Source organism: Leptopilina heterotoma, unplaced genomic scaffold (genome assembly GCF_015476425.1).
Source record: "Leptopilina heterotoma isolate Lh14 unplaced genomic scaffold, ASM1547642v1 Lhet_206, whole genome shotgun sequence".
In the NCBI taxonomy this organism is placed as follows: Eukaryota; Metazoa; Arthropoda; class Insecta; order Hymenoptera; family Figitidae; genus Leptopilina; species Leptopilina heterotoma.
In genome coordinates this window covers 2,469,699-2,493,678 of record NW_025110922.1, presented here as the reverse complement: position 1 = coordinate 2,493,678, position 23,980 = coordinate 2,469,699, and the positions used below count along the sequence as shown (strand labels likewise).

At 22.7% G+C, this 23,980-nt stretch overlaps 1 protein-coding gene across 3 annotated transcripts in view; it reads right to left on the bottom strand.

Annotated features, from left to right (window-relative positions):
- Positions 1-23,980, bottom strand: part of LOC122501267 — an 81,271-nt gene that overhangs the window by 47,502 nt on the left and 9,789 nt on the right. For all 3 annotated transcript variants that reach the window (XM_043610603.1, XM_043610602.1, XM_043610601.1), the window contains exon 2: positions 7,173-7,230. In XM_043610603.1, coding sequence (XP_043466538.1) covers positions 7,173-7,230 — 58 coding nt within the window. The remainder of the gene's footprint in view (positions 1-7,172; positions 7,231-23,980) is intronic.

Genomic DNA, 23,980 nt, shown 5'->3' with positions numbered 1-23,980 from the left:
ATTTTCAAACATTCAATATCTCTCGCACGAATGATCACCCTCAATGAACCGGATACATCCCCGTAACAATTTTGTTTTTCCTCGTGAGATTTTATTACCAGCAGGTATGGGGTGAAATTTCTCAAGTGTATGAATCTCCAAAAGTTAAAGTTTGTCAAGTCGGGTTAATATTTGCATAAACTTTAGTACTAATAATACTAGCAACAATTCGCGCGCTTACCCGGGCGGCTGACTACTCACTCACTTTTTTTAATAAAATCAGCAATTTTAAAAATAATAGAACGTACAAATTTTTAATTTAATTTTTTTTAAAAATAAAATATGAATTCGAATATTCATAATAATATTATGATTATAATAATCATATATTCTAACATAGGGAATTCAGGGAAAAGTAAGGGATATTTTTTTATTTAGTGAAAAAAATTAAATTTTTAGAATTTATAAGAAAATTCTGAATGTTTGTGTCTTTTTTGTTTGACTCATAAACTATAAAATTACCACGAATTCTTCAATACAAAACATTCAATTTTTTCAATTTCTGACAAAAAATTCTTTTTAAATAACTTAAATCTTGAACAAAAATCATAAAATAAATAAATTATTTAATGAATAATTTTACTTAAAAATTTCAAAATTAATTGCATTTTAAAAGAGTTGCGTTTACAATCTTCATAAATAGATTAATTTCAAACGGTTTCAATTTGAAAATTTATAAAATTTCAATGTCGAATGAATTTAATTAGAAATTTTAATGAACTTAGATTTTTGAAAAATTTTAATAATTCAAATTCTTCTGAAATTAGTTAAATTTGACAATATATGTATTTAATTAATTATTAAAAATAATGGATTTATAGACAAAATCCCACTTATTATCTTCATAAATAAAAAAATTCTTCAAAATTCAATTATTTTCAGAAGTAATACAATTTTTGACAGAGATTTAATTATTTTCATGAATAATAATCCAAGAATTTCAATTGTTTTTATTACAACATGTGATAATTCTTGAAAATTTTATTGAAATTTGTAAAAAAATTAAAATATTTGAAAATTTTTTAATAACATTTTTTATGAGAATTCAATTTTAAGAAACATTCAATTATTCAATAACATTTTTATTATTTTATTTAAATAATTGAATTCTAGTAGAATTTTCTAATAAAAATTGATTTAAAAATGAATTTCAATTAAAATTTTAGATAATAATTGAATATTAAAAGCATTATAGCCTGAATTTTCAAAAATAATTGAATTTTGAAAAGGTTTCAAATTAAAATCTTTGAAAATTTAAATTTTTCATACTTTTAACTAACAATTTTGTGGAATTAATTTTTTTCGAATTTATTTGAAGCTTTTATTTTCTAATACATATTTAATATTGAAGAATTTCCAAATAATCGAAATTTAGTAAAATTGAATTGTAAACAAATGTATTTGAAAATTCTCAAGGAACTTTTGCAAAAATTATTAAAAATAATTGATAATTGAATTCCTTCGAAGAATTTTAATACAATTTTTAAAAATAATTAAATTTTTCGCAGAATTTACTTAAAATTTTATTAAAAATAATTGAAATCCTATGAAGAATTTTACTATATTTTGGAGAATAATTAAATTCTTGCAATGAATTTTATTATTTTTCTTGAATAATTGAAATTCTGTAAAGAATTTTATTATTTATGAAAATAATTGAATTCTTGCAATGAATTTTTTTACATTTTTTTTAAATAATTAAATTCTTTTGAGGAATTTTAATGAAATATTAGATTTTGAAAATACTTGAAATTCAACGAAGAATTTCACTATTTCTGAAATGTAATTAAATTCTTGTAAAAAATTTTTAAATATAATTACCTTTTCGAAGAATTTTATTATTTAGAAGAATAATAATCCAAGAATTTTAATTATTTTTAATACCACATGTGATTATTCTTGAAAATTTTATTAAAATTCGTAAAAAAATTCTATTATTTTCAAATTTTTTAATAAATTTTTTTATGAGAATTCAATTTTAAGAAACATTCAATTATTCAATAAAATGTTTATTATTTTATTTAAATAATTGAATTCTAGTTGAATTTTCTAATAAAAATTGATTTAAAAATAAATCTTTGAAAATTTAAATCTTTCATACTTTTAACTGACAATTCTGTAGAATTAATTTTTTTGAAAAAGTTTAATTTTATTTTCTTTTTGAAATTATTTTAAGTTTTTAATTTCTAAATATTTAATTGAAGAATTTTCGAAGAATCGAAATTTCGTAAAAGTGAATTGTAAATTAATAGATTTAAAAATTCTCAAGAAACTTTTGCAGAAAATTATTAAAAATAATTGATAATTGAATTCCGTCGAAGAATTTTAATCCAATTTTTAAAAATAATTACATTTTTCAAAGACTTTACTTAAAATTGTATTAAAAATAATTAAAATCCTGTGAAGATTTTTTTTTATTTATAGGAGAATAATTGAATTCTTGCAACGAATTTTATTAATCTTTTTTTAAGTAATTGAAATTCTGTAAAGAATTTTAAAAAAAATTCTTTATAAGAATTAAATTTTAAGAAACATTTAATTATTGAATAAATAATTTACTTCTGTTTTTAAATAATTGAATTGTTGTAGAATTTTCTAATAAAAATTCATTTGAAAATGATTTTTAGTTTAAATTTTAGATAATAATAGAATATGAAAATTATTATAAAACATAAAGAAAGCGATTACTCCGAGTCGAAGACTATAGGAGTAATCGTTATCTTTATTTAATTTTACAATTAAAGATATTCGTAAATAAATTTAACAGAATATTTTTTTGAATAAAATTTTTTCCTTTATTTTCTAAAAATTACTCAAAACCAGAAAAACTATAGTTAAAAAATTCTGCACGTAATAATAGCGTTATTAAAAAAATGAAAAGAAAACGTTAACGCGGCATAAAAGGATCATTATTGAGTTCACACTGTTTTTATATTATATATAGAATAAAAAAAATAATAACCTACCAGAATAATGCGGCTATATAATATAGAAACCACAGACTCATTCCAATTCCAGGAAACGTATATTCAACTTCCGTGGGCTTTTCTCTCTATGTTATAATATCTATTTTTCGTGTTTTCTACTCTCATCACCTTTAGCGTCCCTTCATTATTCGACAATGCACCCCGAGAAAATTGCGTTGCCCGCGAAAGCGTTAATGGCTGATTCAGCATGATTGTCCGGCATGCATTAATGATGCGGTGATCAACAGTTTTCAGGGTAGTATTGTGCAAAATTTTTCACGCCTGCCAATCCTCTCTCTCTCTCTCTCTTGGCTGGTTCATCTGCCCCTTCAATTTTTCGTTTTTCTAATAATTTTTTTTTTCTGTTTTGAAAGTGAGAACCAGGTTAGATAACCAACATGGCCCTTTACTCTTTCCCGTCACTCTGAATATGTGTGGGAAAATTTCCCACACCAAGAGAAAAATTGTATTTAAATCAAAAAAAATTTATTTAAAACCAAATAAAAATTATTATTAAAATTTCTCAAAAATCTAAGTTCTTTAAAATTTCTAATTAAATATAGGTAAAAAAATATTATGAATAAATAATAGTATTATTATAGGTAATACTCTATAACATAAAATAATAATGATCAGTTATTCTTTTTTTAAAATGACTTTATCTGTAATTCAAAAATTGACTTTTGTCACGCTCTGAAAATAATGAAAATAAAAACGAGTCGACATTATAATTCGGAAGCTTCTTGTCTGATTTTTTCTTATCTTGTTTATTCAAACGAAATTATTATTTTCTTTTTGTATCTTTGTGAGCTCGCGCGCGTTCCTTTTGGCCCAGTAACACGTTTAAGCATTCCGATCTTGGAGATATAATAATATGCAGTTGGACAGGTTTCTTGGGGCTAGCTCATCTATTTTCATATACATATACGAGGCCCCCAAAGTTCTTATATGATGATGATGATGAGACCCCTTGTTCAAAAGCCAGTGATGAAACCCGGAATGTACTTCAGGGTCAAACCCCTTTTTCTCAATCAGTATCAAACACTTCAAGTCAAATCTTTTTCTTATATATTGTATAAACAAAAAAAAAATTTACCACATGTCGAATTCAAATAATAAATTAATAATAAATGAAAATTAAATTTTTTAAATTTATATAGAAAATTCCGAATTTTGGTGTCTTTTTTGTTTGTCTCATAAACTATATGAAATTGCAAAGAATTCTAATACAAAACCTTCAATTTTTTCTATTTCTGATAATGATTTCTTTTAAAATAACTTGATTCTTGAACTATTATAAAATTATTACTTAGAAATGATTTAATGAATAATTTTACTTCAATATCTCAAAATTAATTGGATTTTAAATAGAGTTGCGTTTACAATCTTCATAAATAGATGAACTTCAAAGGTTTCAAATTGAAATTTTAGAAAATACCAATTTTTAATGAATTTAAATAGAAATTTTAAGAACAACTGATTACAGAAATTCAATTATTTTCAAAATTGATAAATTTTTTCGCATAAATTCAATTATGTTCAAAATTTTTTAAAAATTCCTGTTAAAATTTAATTATCTTTATAAATAATAAAATTCTTCGACAAAATTCAATTATTTTCGCAAAATTTAATAAAATTCTTGGCAAAATTTTAATTATTTTCAAAAATTTTCCTCATTTTAATTATTTATAATATCTATTTATTAATAAAATTTTCCAAAAGAATTCAATTCTTTAAACAAAATATTAATAAAAATTTCACAGGAATTCAATTACTTATTAATTTTTTATAAATTTCTTCGCACTTATTCAATTATTTTTAATTTTTTTAATGAAGTTTCTCGAAATGTTGACAAAATTCTTTACAAGATTTAGTTAATAGAATTGCAATTTTAATAAAATTTTTCTAAATAATTCAATTTTTTTCATTTTTCAATACAATTCTTCTTAAGAATTCAATTATTTTCCGAGTTATTTTCACAAATAATACATTTTTTATGGGAATTTAATTATTTAAAAAAATTTGAACAAAATTCTTCACAAGACATCAATTATTTTCATAAATAGTAATTTTTTTTCGATAATTCAATTATTTAAAAAAATTTAAAGAAAATTCTTTTCAGAAATTTAATTATTTTCAAAGATTATTTAATAAAATTGTTGGCAAAATTTTTATTATTTTCAAAAATAATAAAATCCTCCTTCAAAATTCAATTATTTCCAAAAATTTTAATAAAATTCTTGTCAAAATTTCAATTATTTTCAATACAATTCTTCTTAAGAATTCAATTATTTTCTCAAATAATAAATTTTTTTATGGGAATTCAATTATTTAAACAAGTTTGAATAAAATTTTTCTCAAGAAATCAATTATTTTCAGAAATAATAAAAATTTTTACGAGAATTCATTTATTTAAAAAAAATTGAATAAAATTCTTCACAAGAAAGTAATTATTTTCATAAATAATACTATTTTTCTCCGGCATTCAATTATTATTTTCACAAATAAAATTCTTGACAGGAATTCAATTCTTTAAAACAATTTTTAATAAAATTCGTTGCAAGAATTCAATTATTTTTATAAATAACAAAACTTATCGCAGAATTTCAATTATTTTTTGTACAATTTTAAATAAAATAATAGAAAATTGCATTTATTCTTAAATTTTTTTTTTTAATTCGCCGAAAGAATTCAATTATTTAAAAAAATTTTTTTTTACAAATTTAAATCTTTGAAAATTTGAATTTACAGTTACAATATTCTGATTATATAAAATAATAATTTTGTCTTCTTAAATTTGTTATAAAACATGAAGGAACAGATCACTCCGAGTGATTTTTTCATGTTTTATAATATTATTCTCAAAAGTTATTGAATTTCGGAAGGTTTGAATTTGAAAATCTTAATTCCTATAGAAAAATAATAGGTAATGATTAAATATTTATTTAAAAAGGAAGTTATTGATTTTTTTGGATAATTTTACAATTAGAGAAATTCGTAAATAAATGTAATACAACATTTTTTTGAAAATCTAATAATTTTTGGAGTGAATCAGAATAATTTTCAGGGTCAAGGAGAAAGTTAACATTTTTTCTGGAAATTAGGGAAAAACAAAATTAAATTTTTGAGGTAACCCTGATCAACTTTTGGACCTAAAAAGACAACAGTGCTTTTTAACGTATTTTTTACGCTGAATTCGAATCCGTTGCTAAATTTTTCCTAGCATATAAAAAATTCAAAAATGGCGGATCCAAAATGGCGGATTTGCTTGAAACTTATTTTATTAAGGACTTTATATTAAAGACTTTATGTTTATATTAAGGACTTTATAATAAAGACTTTATAATAAAGACTTTATATTAAGGACTTTATATTAAGAACTTTTTATTAAGGACCATTTGTTAAGAACTTGTTCTTAAGAACTTTTTTATCAACAGCAGATATATAGGGATTTTATGTTCAGTTATGAATTATTATTGTGTACTAGAGTGGAAGAAAATAAGTTGCCTCCTGTTCGTTTAACGTTCATTCCAACTGAGAGCACCTGTGAATTACGCCACTGGGATCCATGTCCTTTTTTTGAAGCGTCCGAGTCCGAAGGCCCCTTGGGCCCTCAAATATTACACTCACATGTTTACACACACACATTCCTCCCCACAATTTAAACTATAGAATACACACACGGTGGAAGATCAGAATAGGATTCTGTGGTCCAGCATTCGCAGCCAGACAGCTTGGTGCCTTAAAGCCTCCTGCTGAGAGGAAACCGTTTCTCTCTCGGTTACATGGTTACGTCAAACCTGCAGTCCTGCATCAACCAGTATCCGCAGCATCTCCCTTATATCTTTTTTTTTAACATTCTAACATCTACACCTTCGCGCCCTTCGTGATAATCAGCTTCATATAATGGTCAAGAGAAAAAGGAGAAAAAAAAAACCCGCATCCTACATATTTTTATATGCTCTTGAAACGATTTAATTCCACCGCTTTCAAAATATGGGGCGGCTATTTTCAAGCGTTGTTAATACTATTTCGTAATAATAATAATATAATCTATCAAACTTTGATAGATCGTTACTGATATAATGGAAAATTGTATTCTTTTTTCTTCTGATGTAGAAAATCTTTAGATATTTGTATGTTTTCGTGAATAAGTATGTTACGTACCGATTGAAGTTGGAGAGAACATCTGTTCGTTGAAGATTTTGTTTACTGAGACACTTAACTGGAAGAAAGAAGAAAAAAGGACGAGTAAATATTAAATTAATATAATGATAAATATTAATAAACAGCATAATATATTATATACATTATAATAATCGTAAGTTTCCCTTTCCGTTAGCAAATTATCTGCATTCATTTGTTTGTTTTGAAAATTAATTTCTGTGTATTATTATCATTTTTTTTAATGTCAAAAAAAAACAAAAAAACTCGTTTTATTCACTTTAAAAAATTGACAAAAATTCCATTCCATATATTTTATTATCCTAATTTTCATCAAAAATATTTACTTTTTTCTTATCCTGCTAATAAATTGAATTCCTACAACGAATTTTATATTATTCATGAAAAAATTTAAAATATATATTTATAAAAAATAATTTAATTATTGCGAAGAATTTTATAAAAATTTTTAAAGAATTCATTTCTTTCGAATAGTTTTATGCAAATTCTAATTTAAATAATTGAATTGATGAAAATTTTTTTATATTCATGAAAAGAATTGAATTCTTACGAAAATTTTTACAAACCATTTTTTAAAGAAATGAATTCTGTTTGGAAATTTTATTACATTTTTTGAAAATAATTGAATTCCTATAAAAAGCATTTTATTATTTATAAAAATAATTGAATTCTTGCGAACGATTTATTAGAATTTTTTTTTAAATAATGGAATTCCAAGAAGAAATTTAATACTTTTAAAAATAATTGAATCATTGTGATGATTATTGTTATTTATGAAAATAATTGAATTTTGAAAAGAATTTTATTAAAATACCTCAAAATAATTGAATTTTCGGGAGTAAATTTCTTATTTATCTTTAATAATTGAATTCTTAGAAAACATGTAATTAAAATTTTAAAAAATAATTGAATTATTTTAAAAAAAATGTAATTAAAATTTTAAAAAATAATTGAATTGTTTTAAACAAATGTAATTAAAATTGTATTTAAAACAATTAATTTTTTTCGAACAATTTTATTACATTTTTGAAAATAATTATTCAATTCTTCCAAAAAAATATCAGAAAAATATTTTTTTAAATAGTTGATTTTTTCGAGGAATTGTAATTAAGTTTTTAAGAATAATTACATTTTTTAAGCAATTCCTGTAAAATTGTATTAAAAATAATTAAAATCCTGTAATGAATCTAATTATTTATGAAAATAATTGAATAGTTTCTAGGAATTTTATTATAATTATTCTCAAAAATAATTGAATTACAGAGCAGAATTTTATTATTTTTGAAAGTAATTGAATTCTTCATAAGAATTTGATGAACATTGTTTTAAATAATTATTTTTTTTGAAATATAATAAATATTATGAAAATTTTATTAGTTTAAATAATTGAATTCTTGAGGAAAACTTTATTTGTGATATAATAACTGAATTTTTCGATTATTAATTTAAAATAGTAATAATAATAATTGAAATTCTTCGATGAGTTTTATTATTTATGAAAATAATTAAATTCATGCTTAGAATTTAATCAAAAAAATTTTTTTTTTAAATTGAATTTTCGTGAAGAATTTTAAAAAATTTGGTTAAATAATTGATTTTTTCGAAATTTTTTTAAAAATTAGCGAATTAAAAGTAATGGAAATTCTCTAAAAAAATATTATTTATATTCTTTGTTGAGAAAGTTGAATATATAATAATTTTTTTACCTTCTCTATTCTTTAGAATATTTGGGTGATTTAAAATTTTCGTAATGAAGATTATTTTTAATTTAGGTATCAGATAACAATTTTTGAGAAATTCAATTTTTCTTATTGTACAAGAAAGTTTAATTATTTTCAATTTTGCAAATCTGATGTCAAATTTGAAATTAGTATCAAAATTTGTTAAAGTTTTTTTTATTTACTTTAAAGTTTAAAAATATAATATAATTTGTTTACAATAAACAGTGAAACACAATATTCCCGCACGGATAATTTGGCTAGTTAAGTTAATAATAAAAAAATAATGGTGTACATTTATAAGTTTCCCAACAAATAAAATTTTACTGTTTTTTAATTATAATTTTTTTAGAAAACAAATTATTAAGGTATTTCAATACTATATTTAATTGTTTTCTTTTAATAATTTACAATTACTAATAATAATATTAGTAAAAACTATAAATATTATAAAACTAAAAGTATAATAATTACAATTTATTTATTATTGTAATTTATACTTTTCATTTTATTTTTAAAACCAAACAATTCTTTATCACCAACATAAATAATCTATTTGCTCCTTCGTTTCGTTTGTGAGAGAATTTTCATGCCATCTAGGCGGTAATTTAATGAACCGTATTGGCGCGAAATTCAAAAAACGAAAAATTCAATTGATAATATACTAATGTTAATAATAAATATTTTATTAATATTTATAAAGAATATAATTATCTAAATTTCAATCTATTTTACTAAAATCCATCTAGAAATTCTATTCTTTAATTTTAGAACTATTTATCCTTATTTCATAACTTTAAGATAAAAATCCATTTCGTGGATGTAAATTCTATAGAATTTTTTTGACAATGGGTTTATTAAATTGTTTATGATTAAAATAGAGAAGAGGAAAAAGAAGAAGAAGAAAACAAAAGAAAGATGAAGATGAGGCTAAAGATAAAGATTAAGATGAAGTTGAAAAAGAAGAAGATGAAGATACGGCTAAAGATAAAGATTAAGATGAAGTAGAAAAAGATGAAGATAAGACTAAAGATAAAAATGAAGACAAAGTGGAAAAAGAAGAAAAAAGAGCAACAGCAGAAGAAGTACAAGAAAAATTCGCGTCTCTCCATATACACATTGCAAAAAGGGACCTTTATAAAAACAGGGACCTTTTTATAAAACCTAAGCATCAAGCTGGAGTAAAACTAATACATATGAACCGTTAAGCTCATGTCCTCTCAATTCCAAACTTGTGTGGTCCGCCATTGAGACTTAACTCTTTGATGCATTGCGTACATATTCATTCGGTAGGTCACAATGACCGTAGTGTCCATACACGCCATTGTGAACAGTGCGGCGAGCGTTAAACTCCCCGATAGGAACTCCACAACCCCACGAGACTAGTATATACGTGTAGACACATTATACGGCACTGCTTACCTCCATTTGTATAATGCGAGTAATAATTCATTCAAGAGTAAAACACAACCGCATTGCCAATGTACTTGATCCCTTTGACTTCACCTCATTGACCAGACAATAGTCAATTTCCCCCTCTTCCTCCAGCAATCATTAACTTCCAAGTAAGCTGTTCAACAATCGTTTTTACTATTTCAAAAAAGAAACCAACCGCACTAAAAAAAACCAGTTTTCCCCACAAGCAATCACTCATATAGGATTCGAGCTTTCTCAAACCACTTCCCTAATGCAATTTTTTTTTCTAATTCTGCATATTTCGTTCTCCATCAAATTAATTTGATTTATAATTAATAAATTTAATAATTATTTATAAAAATAATAATTACTGTATAATAATTTATAGAATTTCACCGAAAAAACAAAATCTGAGATCTTAAAAATAAAATGATTGAAGAGTGACCTATTTTTATGCTTAAAACTATAGATCATAAGTAAATTTTTGAACTTCAAATAGTACTAAAATTCGGGTAAAAAAGTTTCTAATGTAAAAGATTTTAGTCAAAAGTGGACTGAAAGTAAGATTGACTTTGTAATACCTATAATTAGTGAATAATTATAATATTATAATAACAATTAAATAATAATATTATATAGTTATAATACCCATTGGTTAATTATCATAAATTGTTACAATATTATTAACTAAATTAATCTTCGTATTCTTTAATTTAATTTGTCCGCAGTTTGAAATTAGTTTCTGTGTATGCTTTTGTTTTTTTTTCTTTAAAAAATATTGTTTGACAAATTGAAAATATGCAGGTATTTTTTCATGATTTATAATTAAGTAATATTACAACTTAGAAAATTTTAAAAAAAATTATGATTAACAAATAAAAAATATACTCATTTTGCTTGTTATATGCTCTTTTCTGTAACAAATTTCGTTTGACTGATCTAAATTATTATATGCAAATTATTCTCATTTTAATTTATAAAAAACATTAGAAAATTGTTTCTCGATCAAAACATATTTTTGGAGATTATCTTTAAATCATTTATGTATTATTAATAATTTTAAAAATTTTTTTTTTAATTTTTTGGGAGTGATCGATTTCTTCATGTTTTATAATAATTTAAATTTCCATAAAGTTTTTCAAAAACAAATTAAATTATTTACAAAAATTTTAATAAATTCCTTCGCAAGAATTCAATTATTTTCATAAATAATAAAATTTTTTAAAGGATTTCAATTATATTTAAAAAATTTAATAAAATTCTTCCTAAAAATTTAATTATCTTAATTCATGAAAAGTAAAATTCTTTGGAGGGTTTCAATTATTATAAAAAATTTCAATAAAATTCTTGGTAAGAATTCAATTATCATCATAAAAAATTAAATTCTTTGGAAGATTTCAAATATTTTCATTAATAAGCAAATTTTTCAAAAGATTTCAATTATATTCAAAAATTTTAATAAAATTCTTCCTGAAAATTTAATTATTATCTTCATAAAAAGTAAAATTCTTCGGAGGGTTTCAATTATTTTCAAAAATTTTAATAAAATTCTTCGCAAGAATTCAATCATAATCATAAAAAATTTAATTCTTTGGAAGATTTCAATTATTTTAATAAGTAATAAAGCTTTTTCACATGAATTCAATTATTTAAAAAAATGAAATAAAATTCATTGTAAGATTTCAATTATTTTCATAAATAATAAAATTTTTCATAGGATTTTAATTATATTTTTATAATACAATTTTAAATAAAGTTCTCGAAAAATGTAATTATTTTTAAAAAATTTTTGCAAGAATTCAATTATTTTCATAAAAAATAAAATTCTTTACAGAATTTCAATTATTTAAAAAAAAATTAATAAAATTCGTTGCAAGAATTGAATTATTCTCCTAAATAATAAAATTCTTCACAAGATTTCAATTATTTTTAATACAATTTTAAGTAAATTCTTCGAAAAATCAAATTATTTTCAAAAATTGTATTAAAACTCTTTGAAGAAATTGAATTATCAATTATTTTCAATAATTTTTGCAAAATTTCCTTGAGCATTTTCATATTAATTTGTTTACAACTAAATTTTACGAAATTTCGATTATTCGAAAATTCTTCAATTAAATATTTAGAAATTAAAAACTTTAAATAATTTTTAAAAAAATTGAATTAAACCTTTTTTAAAAAAAATATAATTCTACAAAATTGTTAGTTAAGAATACGAAAAATTCAGATTTTCAAATATTCTACTTTGCAACCTTTTTATAATTCAATTATTTCTAAAAATTCATACTATTGTAATTTTAATATTCAATTATAATTTCAAATTTTAATTAAAATTTATTTTTTAATCATTTTTTATTAGAAAATTCTACGAGAATTATTACTTTTTTCGAGGAATTCGATTAAAATTGTATTAAAAATAATTCAAATTCTGCAACAAGTTTTATTACGTATTAAAATAATTGAATACTTAAAAAGAATTTTATTATTTATAATAATAATTGAATTATTGATAAGAAATTTATAAAAAATTTGTAAATAATTGAATTCTTGTGAAATTTTTATTATTTACGAAAATAATTAAATGTTTGCTTACAATTTCATTAAAATTGTTTTTAAATAATTGAATTCTTTTGGATAATTTTATTAAAATAGTAGATATTGAAAATCATTGAAATGAGCAAAATTTTCGAAAATAATTGAAATTTTGACAAGAATTTTATTAAAATTTTTGAATATAATTGAATTTTGGAGAATTTTTTTATTTATAAAGCTAATAATTGGGATTTTGTTGAAATTTTTTTGTAAATTTTAAACATAATTAATTAAATTTTGTGATAAGAATTTTATTACTTTTGAAAATAATTGAATTTCTGCAATAATTTGCAACTTCTTCCAAATTCAATTTTTTTAGTGCTTTTAACTAAAATTCTTCTAGAAATCCATTATTTTTAATAATTAATTAAATATATCTATATTGACAAATTTAATTATTTTAAAAGATTTTGAATTATTAAAATTTTTCAAAAATCTAAGTAAATTAAAATTTCTAATTAAATTCATTCAACATTGAAATTTTATAAAATTTCAAATAAAAATCGTTTGAAGTTCATTTATTTATGAAAATTGTAAGCGCAACTCTTTTAAAATTAAATTAATTTTTAAATATTTAAGTAAAATTATTCAATAAATAATTTATTTATTTTATGATAATTGTTCAAGATTTAAGTTATTTAAAGAGAAATTTTTGTCAGAAATAGAAAAAAATTGAAGGTTTTGTATTAGAATTAGTGGTAATTTTATAGTTTATGAGTCAAACAAAAAAGACCCAAAAATTCAGAATTTTCTTATGAATTCTAAAAATTTAATTTTTTTCATTTAAATAAAAATTCCTGACTTTTCTCTGAATTCCCTATGTCAGAATGTATGATTATTATAATTAAAATAATATTAAAACTATATATTCCAATTCATATTTCAATTTTATAAAAAGAAATTTGAATAATAAATTTTTACGTTCTATTATTTTTAAAATTGCTAATTTTATTTTAAAAAAAGTGAGTGAGAAGTCAGCTGCGCGAGTAAGCGCGCAAATTGTTAGTTATTATTAATGTAGATTAGAATATTTGTTACGATTGTTATTTTTTGATTTAATAATTTAGAAATATTTTTACAATTTCTCGTGCATTAATTTGCATAAAACTTGTATTAATATTGTCATATAGGTGTGACAAAAATAACTCGGGTATAAATGAAAAAAAAAATCATCAATCTTATTATTCACCTTCCGAAAAATTCTCGGTCTCTCGAAATATATTCGTGATTATTTCTTTTTCATTTCTTTTTCACTTTTTTTCTTTTTTTTTTGCAGAATTTAAAGACTCTTATGGAAATTAGCATTAAATCTTATCCCCCAAATAAATAGTATTTTATTTTATAAATACAAAGGATATATAACTATGCTATTTCTTCTTTTCGCCTTCCACATATTCAGTGTTGGACTCTGAGAATAACAATTCCACGCTAATGACGGTCGTCTTTCGAATTCTTTATAGCATAAGCTGCATGCAAAGTAGCCACTTATCTTCCGAAAAAAAGCAACATTTTTTTTTCGCTCTTTCGTCCAATATATGGTATATATATAGAAGAGACACTTTACGATACATTTTAAGTGCTTTATGACTAAATTAACGTTACCAATTAGTCATTTTCGCGAAAGTTTTATTATTAACGAGTTGACAATCGTTAGATGCGATGCGAAGGATGAAAAGAGTATGGAATAAATATCATGGAAAGAAGTAAGAAAATTATCGAAAATAATGTTAATTATTTGAGAATAAAAAAATATTTGTTTAATGATATGATGCACAAGAAAAAAGTGTGAATTACTCTGTAATTTTCTCAATTTTTTACAAAACTTTTCTGAATGAAATATTTTTTTTTGAGAAATTTTTCTCTTGGAATGAAAACATCTGATAAGTTTTTTTTCTTTTTTTTGAAGAAGTGCGAGAATGAACAGTTTATTTATTTTTTGAATGACTCTCGTGATAATCGACCTTGATTTTTAAAAGGCAGACAACATTGTAATAAGCCTTTCAGACAGCAACATTGTTCTCAGCCGTTAGGAACACAGCCAAACAAGTAAATTTTGATGTATGCGAGCATGGAATCTATTCTAGCGAACGATCTTAATCCGACGTGCCGCAGAAAACTATGTAAAACCGGACGATCGCCGTCCATCATTCTCTTTCAAAAATTTTTTATATCCTGTGTATCTCCCATATATTATTTACAGGGTGTTTTAAAAAATTTAACCCACTTTTTAAAATTAAATATAACAAATAACTTTTATATCATTCGAAAAAATAATAATTTTTGAAAAGCCAAATTTTTTTTTTATTTTCTTCAAAAATAAATAAATTTTTTCAAAAATAAATTAATTATCATCAAAAATAGTCGTGAAAATAGAGAAATGTATCTATGAATTTTAAATCGAAAATTAATTATTTCTGAATTGAAATTTTCTCCATAGTCGAATCCAGTCAGCTGTCAAATAATTAAAATTACATACACGATAAATCAGTCCAATTAACATATTAATAAAATTGATAAAAATTACTTAAAAATAAAATTAACTGTATTCAACATAAAATTCACATAATTTCTCTCTAATTTTCAAGTAAACATTAATTAGCTAAGCATGTTTTGTAAATATGTTCCGAATGTTAAAGAAATGTTTTTTTCTATTAGCCCCTTGTACTTGTTTTTACGAAATATAAAAAGAAAAAGAAAAAATATTTCTTCTCATTGATATCACATATATATTAATGTATTTTGTAAACGAAGAATATAACACTACACCTCAACACAATTGCACAATTTCACGCCACAAGTGTAATATATAAAACGAATGTTCTTTCAAGGTGGATTTATTGCCCGGCAAAATAAGCAACTCTTTCAGCATTATTTTCTGAAATGCACCTATATATGCATATTCATAAATGCCACGAGAGCAATGTCGTGTGCGCAATTTAAAACATTTAATGATTTTAAATTTATTTACAGAAGTTTTGTGTTTTGAAAAATATTTTATAGATTCGAGAAAAAATTTTTGACTTACGCATTAAAAATAATGAATAAAAAAAAATAATTGATATTAAAAATTAAAATTGTTTTAGATAATATGAAAATGGAGAAAAAATAATAATAGCAGACTCTCTGGTATTATTTTCTCTCCATTTTAATTTGTATTTAACATATATAATATTCCACTTTTCGTATAAAAACACTTTTTTAATTATCTTGTAGGTCATACATATGGGTTTTTTAATTATAAAATCATTTTTTAAGGCAGTATTTGTAAAAATAATAATAAACAATATTTAAGATGAAATTTTAAAAATGAAAAATAATAATAAGGTGAAACAATGTTAAATATTTAAAGAGGAGAATAAAAATAAATTATATTTAACAATAAATAATATTTAACACACTATTTAACATTGCGAATAAAAAATGAAATAGTCCACAATATTTAACTTAGTATTTAACATTGAAAATAAAAATAGAAATATTCGGCAATATTTTATATAATTTTAAAAATGCAAATAAAAAATATCAAACAATATTTTTCACAGTATTTAACAATGAGAATAAAAATGTAAATAGTAATATTTAACTAAACTTTTAAGCTTGAGAATAAAAATACAAATAATAAATAATATTTAACATATTATTTAATATTAAGAATAAAAATACAAATAAAGAGTATTTAACATATTATTTAACATTAAGAATAAAAACAAAAATACCTAATAAGTAATATTTAACATAGCATTTAACATTAATAACATTGATAGAAATAGTGAGAAGTATTTAACGTAGTATTTAACATTGAGAACAAAAATAGTAATTGTGAGCAATATTTAACATAAAAAATACGAATAAAGAATAATATTAAACAATAATTTTCACAGTATTTAACATTAAGAATAAAAATGTAAATAGTAAGCAATATTTAACATATAATTTAACATTGAGAGCAATAATAAGAATAGTGAGGAATATTTAACGTAGTATTTAACACTGGGAATAAAAATAGCAATTATGAGCAATATTTAACATAAAAAATGTGAATAAAAAATTATATTAAGCAATATTTTTTAACATTGAGAACAAAAATAAAATAGTAAGCATAATATTTAACATTCAAATTAAAAGAGAAAATGATAATAATAATAATAATAATAATAATAATAATAATAATAATAATAATAATAATAATAATAATAATAATAATAAGAACAAAAACATTGTCAGTAATAAGAACAATGAATAAATTGTGAAGAATAAATAATTAGAGTGTATATAATTTTTCGTACACTGTGTATACAAGACATTAGTTTAGGTTTAGGTATTATATGCTTCACGCTGTGTGTGTGTATATGTATATGGTTTGGCGCATTCCCAAAGGCACAGTGCGGTTCCCTCGCGATTTTGCTTTGATTCTAATGCAAATCGGGGTCAGTCACGGCGATACCCGCGCCATTGAAATAACATTAATCTACTGTGGCATAGAGCCGAGTACAATTGTCCCTTTCGATTATCCGTTGTGACAAAGTCCAAGCAGTCATGCCCCCGATTCGACCTTTCCGTCTGTGCTTACCACGATGAATGCCCTTCATTATGTAACTTTTATTATTATCTTTTTCTTCTTCAAATAATAAAAATCTTTCTTTAATTCTATTGCTCTCAGTTTTATATTTATATCAACTAGTTTTTATTTCCTTTTTTTGTATTTTTATTTTTTTTTTGTTATTTTTTGATGTATTTTTATTATTTTTTTTGATGTATTTTTATTATTTTTTTATTTTCTATGTATTTTTATTTTTTTTGTCACTTTCAGGTCATTCAAAAGGGCCAAAATAGGAATTGCCAATATTGACCCAATCTTGGCAACCTCACTCTCAAAATTGGCTCAATCTGGTAAAATTTGCGTCTAGACTTGTATTAATTTTAAAACTTTCATTATTAATTTATTTTGATCAAAGTTTTTTGGACTATATTAGAAAAAACTTTGTCAATCCTGGATCCACCTATAGGCAATGACACTACCAAAATTCTTTTCCAACTCGTAAAACTAGCCGTTAATCTTCTCCAATTTTTACACTCTCTTTATAAATTTATTATTGGTAAAGTTTTTCCTAAAATATTAAAAAAAAATTTCGTCTATCATGGCCCAGTCTTGGAGAAGTCACTCCCAAAATTGTCACAATCTATAGTAAAATTAACTTTTACTTGTAGGAATTTCTTGTCCTAATTATTTTAATTCTTTTCAGAAATTTAATTATTTTCAAAAATTCTTTAAAAATTCTCGTAAACATTTTAATAATCTTTATAAATAGCAAAATTCTTTGCCGAAATTCAATTACATCTAGAAGTTTTTATAATATTCATTGTAAAATTCAATTATTTTCAAAGAATCAAAAAAAAATTGTCAATATTTCAATTATCTTTAGAGTAGAACGGGGTGAAATAGCCATGGTGCAAAAAAGCCATTTGACTTTTATTTGAAAACTATTAAACCGATTTATCAGCTATTTTTAATATAAATACTATAAGTTAATACGCAACTTTTGATACTAGTTTGGATGTTGTACCTAAATTAATATAATTTTTATTGTAATTTTAATTTTTTAGTTGCTCTGCGTATAATATTTCGATGAACTTTTCGAACATATTACAACCTGTTTAAGTGAACGGGTAATAAAAGTAAATGTTTGTACATAAGGAGAAAACTATACTCAAAACGTATTCAATGTTAATTTTTGGAAATTGAACTGAATTTAAAATTTATTTTAGCTTTTAGAAAAACTGGTCTTGGGGGTGAAAAAGCCAGGGACAAAAGCCATTGAATATTATGTGAAATTCATTTGTTTTCTACTTAAACTAACCTTCTAATTTTACAAAATTTTCGCGTGTTTACTTAATAAAATTAATTAAACACGACGAGAAAATAGTATAAAGTGCGTTAAAAAATAAACAACGAAAAAACGGTTGCAGCAAAATATGGCATCTGTGGTGAAATTTAAGGAAGACTTTAAAAAAAGGTACAAAAACTTGGCAGTGTAAATCGAAAACAGGTAAACTTAACATAATATTCAATTTTCCTTGATAAAAGCTCTTTAAAATTTATTAAAATATTTTAAAACTAAGATTATTTGTCATGTAAATAAAGGAAAACTATAAAAATACCAAAATTAATAACATATTTTGATAAAATCGCGAGGTGGCTTTCTCCCCCCACCAGGTGGTACAAAAAAGCCATTTGCAGAGGTTTCGTAAAACTCTTATTAGTCCTTTCATGGGATAAAAAATATTTCCGTCAAGAATATTCAAGCTTAATAACTAAATTTTCAATGCGAATTGGAAATTTGAGAAAAAAATTTTAAATTTAGATTTTATAAATTAAAATGTAAAAATGTGGCTATTTCACCCCCTTCTACTCTATAATTGAATAGCGAAATTCTTCGACAAAATTCAATTATTTTTAGGAATTCTCATAAAATTAATTGCAAAATTCAATTGTTTTCATAAATAATAGTATTCGTCACAAAAATTCAATTATTCTTAAAAGTAATAAAATTCAATTATTTTCAAAAATTTTTTAAAAATTTATGTCAAAATTTCAATTATTTTCAAAAATTTTTTTTAATTCAATGATTTATAATATTCTACTATTTTAATAGAATTTCTCAAAGGAATTCAATAATTTAAAAACAATTTTGACAAAGTTCTAAACGAATATTCAATTATCTCCTAAAATAATGAAAATTTCACAGTAATTTCATTATTAAAAATAGAATTTGCATATATTTTTTCGAGAAAAATCAATTGTTGTAAACTTTTTTATAAAATTCTTCGCAACTATTTAACTATTCAACTATTTCCATAAATAATAAAACTCATTGCAGAATTTCAATTATTTTTAATACAATTTTAATCAAATTCCTCAAAAAATGTAATTATTAATAAAAATTTTATTAAAATTCGTCAAGAGAATTCAATTACTTAAATATTTGTTAATAAAATTATGTATAAGAGTTCTATTTTGAGAAACATTCAGTTATTCAAAAAATAATTTACTTTCGTATTTAAATAACTGAATTCTCGTAGAATTTTCTAATAAAAATTAATTTGAAAATTAATTTCATATAAATTTTTAGATTTAACTTTGGAGAAGTTACTAATAATTGCAGTTTTTAGAAATAATTGAATTTTGTAGAGGTTTCAAAATAAAATTTTTGAAAATTTGAATTTTTCATACTTTTTATTAAAAATTCTATGGAACAAATTTTTACAAAAAGCTTAATCGCAATTTTTGAAAATTTTTTCGATTTTTTATTTTCTAATGTATATTTAATTGAAGAATTTCCGAATAATTGAAATTTCGTAAAACTGAATTGTAAACAAATGAATTTGAAAATTCCCAAAAGAATGTTATCATAAATAGAATTTTATTTAAAAATTTTAGAAAATACTAATTGAACTGAAACGATGAGAATAATTTTTAAGAAGTTACAGTAACAATATTTTTATATTAGAATATAAAATAATGATTTTAGCACTGGGTCACCTTTAATTATTATAAAATATGCAGAAATGGATCACTTGGTGTGATCTATTTCTTCATGTTTTATAATAATATTCTTTCAAGTTATTGAATTTCAAAAGGTTTGAATTTGAAATTTTTGAAATATTTTTTCCTATGAAAAAATAATAATAAAAAAGAAGTTAAGTTATTGATATTTTCGAATAATTTTACAATTGAGGAAATTGAGGAAATAAGTGCGATAGAACATTTTTTTAAATATCTAATCATTTTTAAAGTGAATTAGAATATTCTTTAGGGTCCAGGGAAAAAGTCAAAATTTTGTCTGGAAGTCAGGGAAAATTAAATTTTTCTCTCATTTCAATTGGCTGAATCTAGAAAAATTGCTTCTAAAACTTGTCTCCATTTTGACGCTCTCCAGTATTAATTAATTCTAAACAATATTTCTCCTATAATACAATGTAGAAAAACTGTCAATCTCGGACCAATCTTGGCATCGTCATTTCCATTACTTGAATTAAAAAATTGATCGTATTTTTCCCACTGCAATTGTATATTATTCTCTATATTAATATATATAGGACCAAAAAACAGATTTTCCATAAGTATACAAATAGAGAATATCATCATTGTGTATAATTTCATTTTTAGAAAATAACTCCAAGAAATGTTCACTTTACACGATGCGCATTGAAATGGAAATAGCTTATTCCCATTATCAGGGAAAGTGTGTGAGAAAATTGAGAAAAGCAAAAGGGTGCGCGCGAATGACTATTAATTTTTCTTGGCATTCGACGTGAAGTCCACTGGCCATCAGTGTGCATTAACGGAAAAGTTCGGACACTGGGTTTTGAATCGAAGCAGCAGTCCACCCTTCAAGATTGATAGTTTAGGATTCTACTTGTAGATACGTAATGGATAGCCCGTGTCCGAATTTACCAATAGGTGGACTGGATTTCTTCTAATGGAATCCTCGATTGTACCTCTTATCAATGGCCAATCCACCCTCCCCCTTCTTTTTTCTCTTTTATACCCAGGGCATTTGAGTGGCACCTCTCCTCACAAATAGTAACCTGCGAACTTTTAATAGACAGAAAAAAAAGCATTTCTCCTATATACACATACTCTACATGAGATAACTTATTTTCTTCCTCAATTTTACAACAGTTATTTATTAACGTGACTTTGCTTTTTTTTTCTGCATGTGTGCTTTTTCTCTAGTTTTTCAAAAAACTACTGCGATTCGAAATTATTTTCCTTCAGATAAGAAAATATCATATATTTTTGTTCCTTAATTGTATTTTCGATTTTATAAATACAATTAGGGAAATTAGAAAATTAGAGAAAATTAGAAAAAAATACCAAATTGATAAAGTTAAGAAAATCTAAATTAAAAGGATTTTGGAACAGAAAAAAATCACGGGAATGCTTGTGTCAAATTTTGGGATGAATTATGTGAATTGTGCGGGAAATACAATGTAGAGAGAAAAAAAGAGAGATAGAAAAAAAACATAACTGAGCATCTCGTTGACATGAAGACTGATATATCAACGATTTGTGGGATCTGACGAATGAAGCACCAATTCACATGTTTGAAGTACATTATATCTAACCCTCATGACCTGACCCTCGAATCACTCGAGTCCTTCAACAATCAACTAATGGTTTCTCTCAATAGCAGCAGAATTTGGCCATCTCCGCTATGAGGAGGAGAAACTTTATCACCAAACTTACACCAATTCTCTCTTTCTACATCTCAATACAAATTTCTCTCTCTCTCTCTCTCTAAATATTATATATATTTCATACACTAAGTGATGAATTTTCAAACACTAATCGCCAAATTATAATTTCTACTGATATAAATACAATTAAAAATTTACATAAATTATTAGTTATACAGTTTAATTTTATTTCAGAAATGCAAAAATACCTTCTACTTTCTTTTAATTTGTTTTTTCTTTTTAAAAAAATTACCAAAGAACCAGAAGAGGGTCTTTTTGCTTTTTTTTTATTTTCTTCTGTTTTTTTCGATTTTTTTAATGTACTATCGTCTAGTGTTGCAAATTTTCAGTTCAACCGATCCATTTTTTTCTCTCATACACCTATAATTCTAAATTTTTTTTAATGATGCCGACTTTATATATTATAGAAGCTTCCGACTTTATAATAGTTGTAAAGGTTTTTTGAAGGTTTTATAAATTTTTCATTCATATCATCGTGCGGCATTCGTGCCAGTTGTTCCACGCCGTCAAAATGTGGATCAATCTCATTGTGTGTATACATGATCGGGTACGGTTAGACTGTTAAAGGCACACGCTTGCCGAAGATTCAAAAGAAGTGATTCGTTACGCAAAATATTCCACGCTCTTCTGCACAATGCAAATCTTAAAGGAAACGTATAACGCAAAACTTCACGACCTCGAATATCACGCCTCGAATGATTTCAATACCCTCTTCATAATTTACAATCTTTCAACCTTTTTTTTTTGGATATTTTTGATTCACTCTCAATATAATTTTGCGATTAGAAAAAAATTCAAAACTTTCTGAAATTATAATTTTACTGTAGAATTATAATTATAACTATAGTAACAATTCGCGCGCTTAAGCGCGCGGCTAACTTCTGACTCACTTTTTTAAATAAAATTATCAATTTTAAAAATAATAGAACCTAAAAATTGTAATTTCAATTTTTTTTTTTGTAAAAATAAAATATGAATTGGAATATATAGTTTTAATATTATTATAATTATAATAATAATATATTCTGACATGGGGAATTCAGAGAAAAGTGAGGAATTTTTATTTAGTGAAAAAAATTTAATTTTTAGAATTTATAAGAAAATTCTGAATGTTTGTGTCTTTTTTGTTTGACTCATAAACTATAAAATTACCACGAATTCTAATACAAAACCTTCAATTTTTTTCTATTTCTGACAAAAATTTCTCTTTAAATAACTTAAATCTTGAACAATTATCATAAAATAAATAAATTATTTATTGAATAATTTTACCTAAATATTTAAAAATTAATTTAATTTTAAAAGAGTTGCGCTTACAATTTTCATAAATAAATGAATTTCAAACGATTTCAATTAAAAATTTTATAAAATTTCAATGTTGAATGAATTTATTTAGAAATTTTAAAGAACTTAGATTTTTGGAAAATTTTAATAATTCGAAATCTTCTAAAATTAGTTAAATTTGTCAATATATATTTAATTAATTATTAAAAATAATGGATTTATAGAAGAATTTTAGTTAAAAACACTAAAAAAAATTGAATTTTGATGAAGTTAGAAATAATTGTAGAAATTCAATTATTTACAAAAGTAATAAAATTCTTATTACAAAATTCAATTCTGTTTAAAATTTACAAAGAAATCTCAACAAAATCCCAATTATTATCTTTATAAATAAAAAAAATTCTTCTTCAAAATCCAATTATTTTCAAAAATTTTAATAAAATTCTTGTCAAAATTTCAATTATTTTCAAAAAGTTTCCTCATTTCAATGATTTTCAATATCTACTATGTTAATAAAAT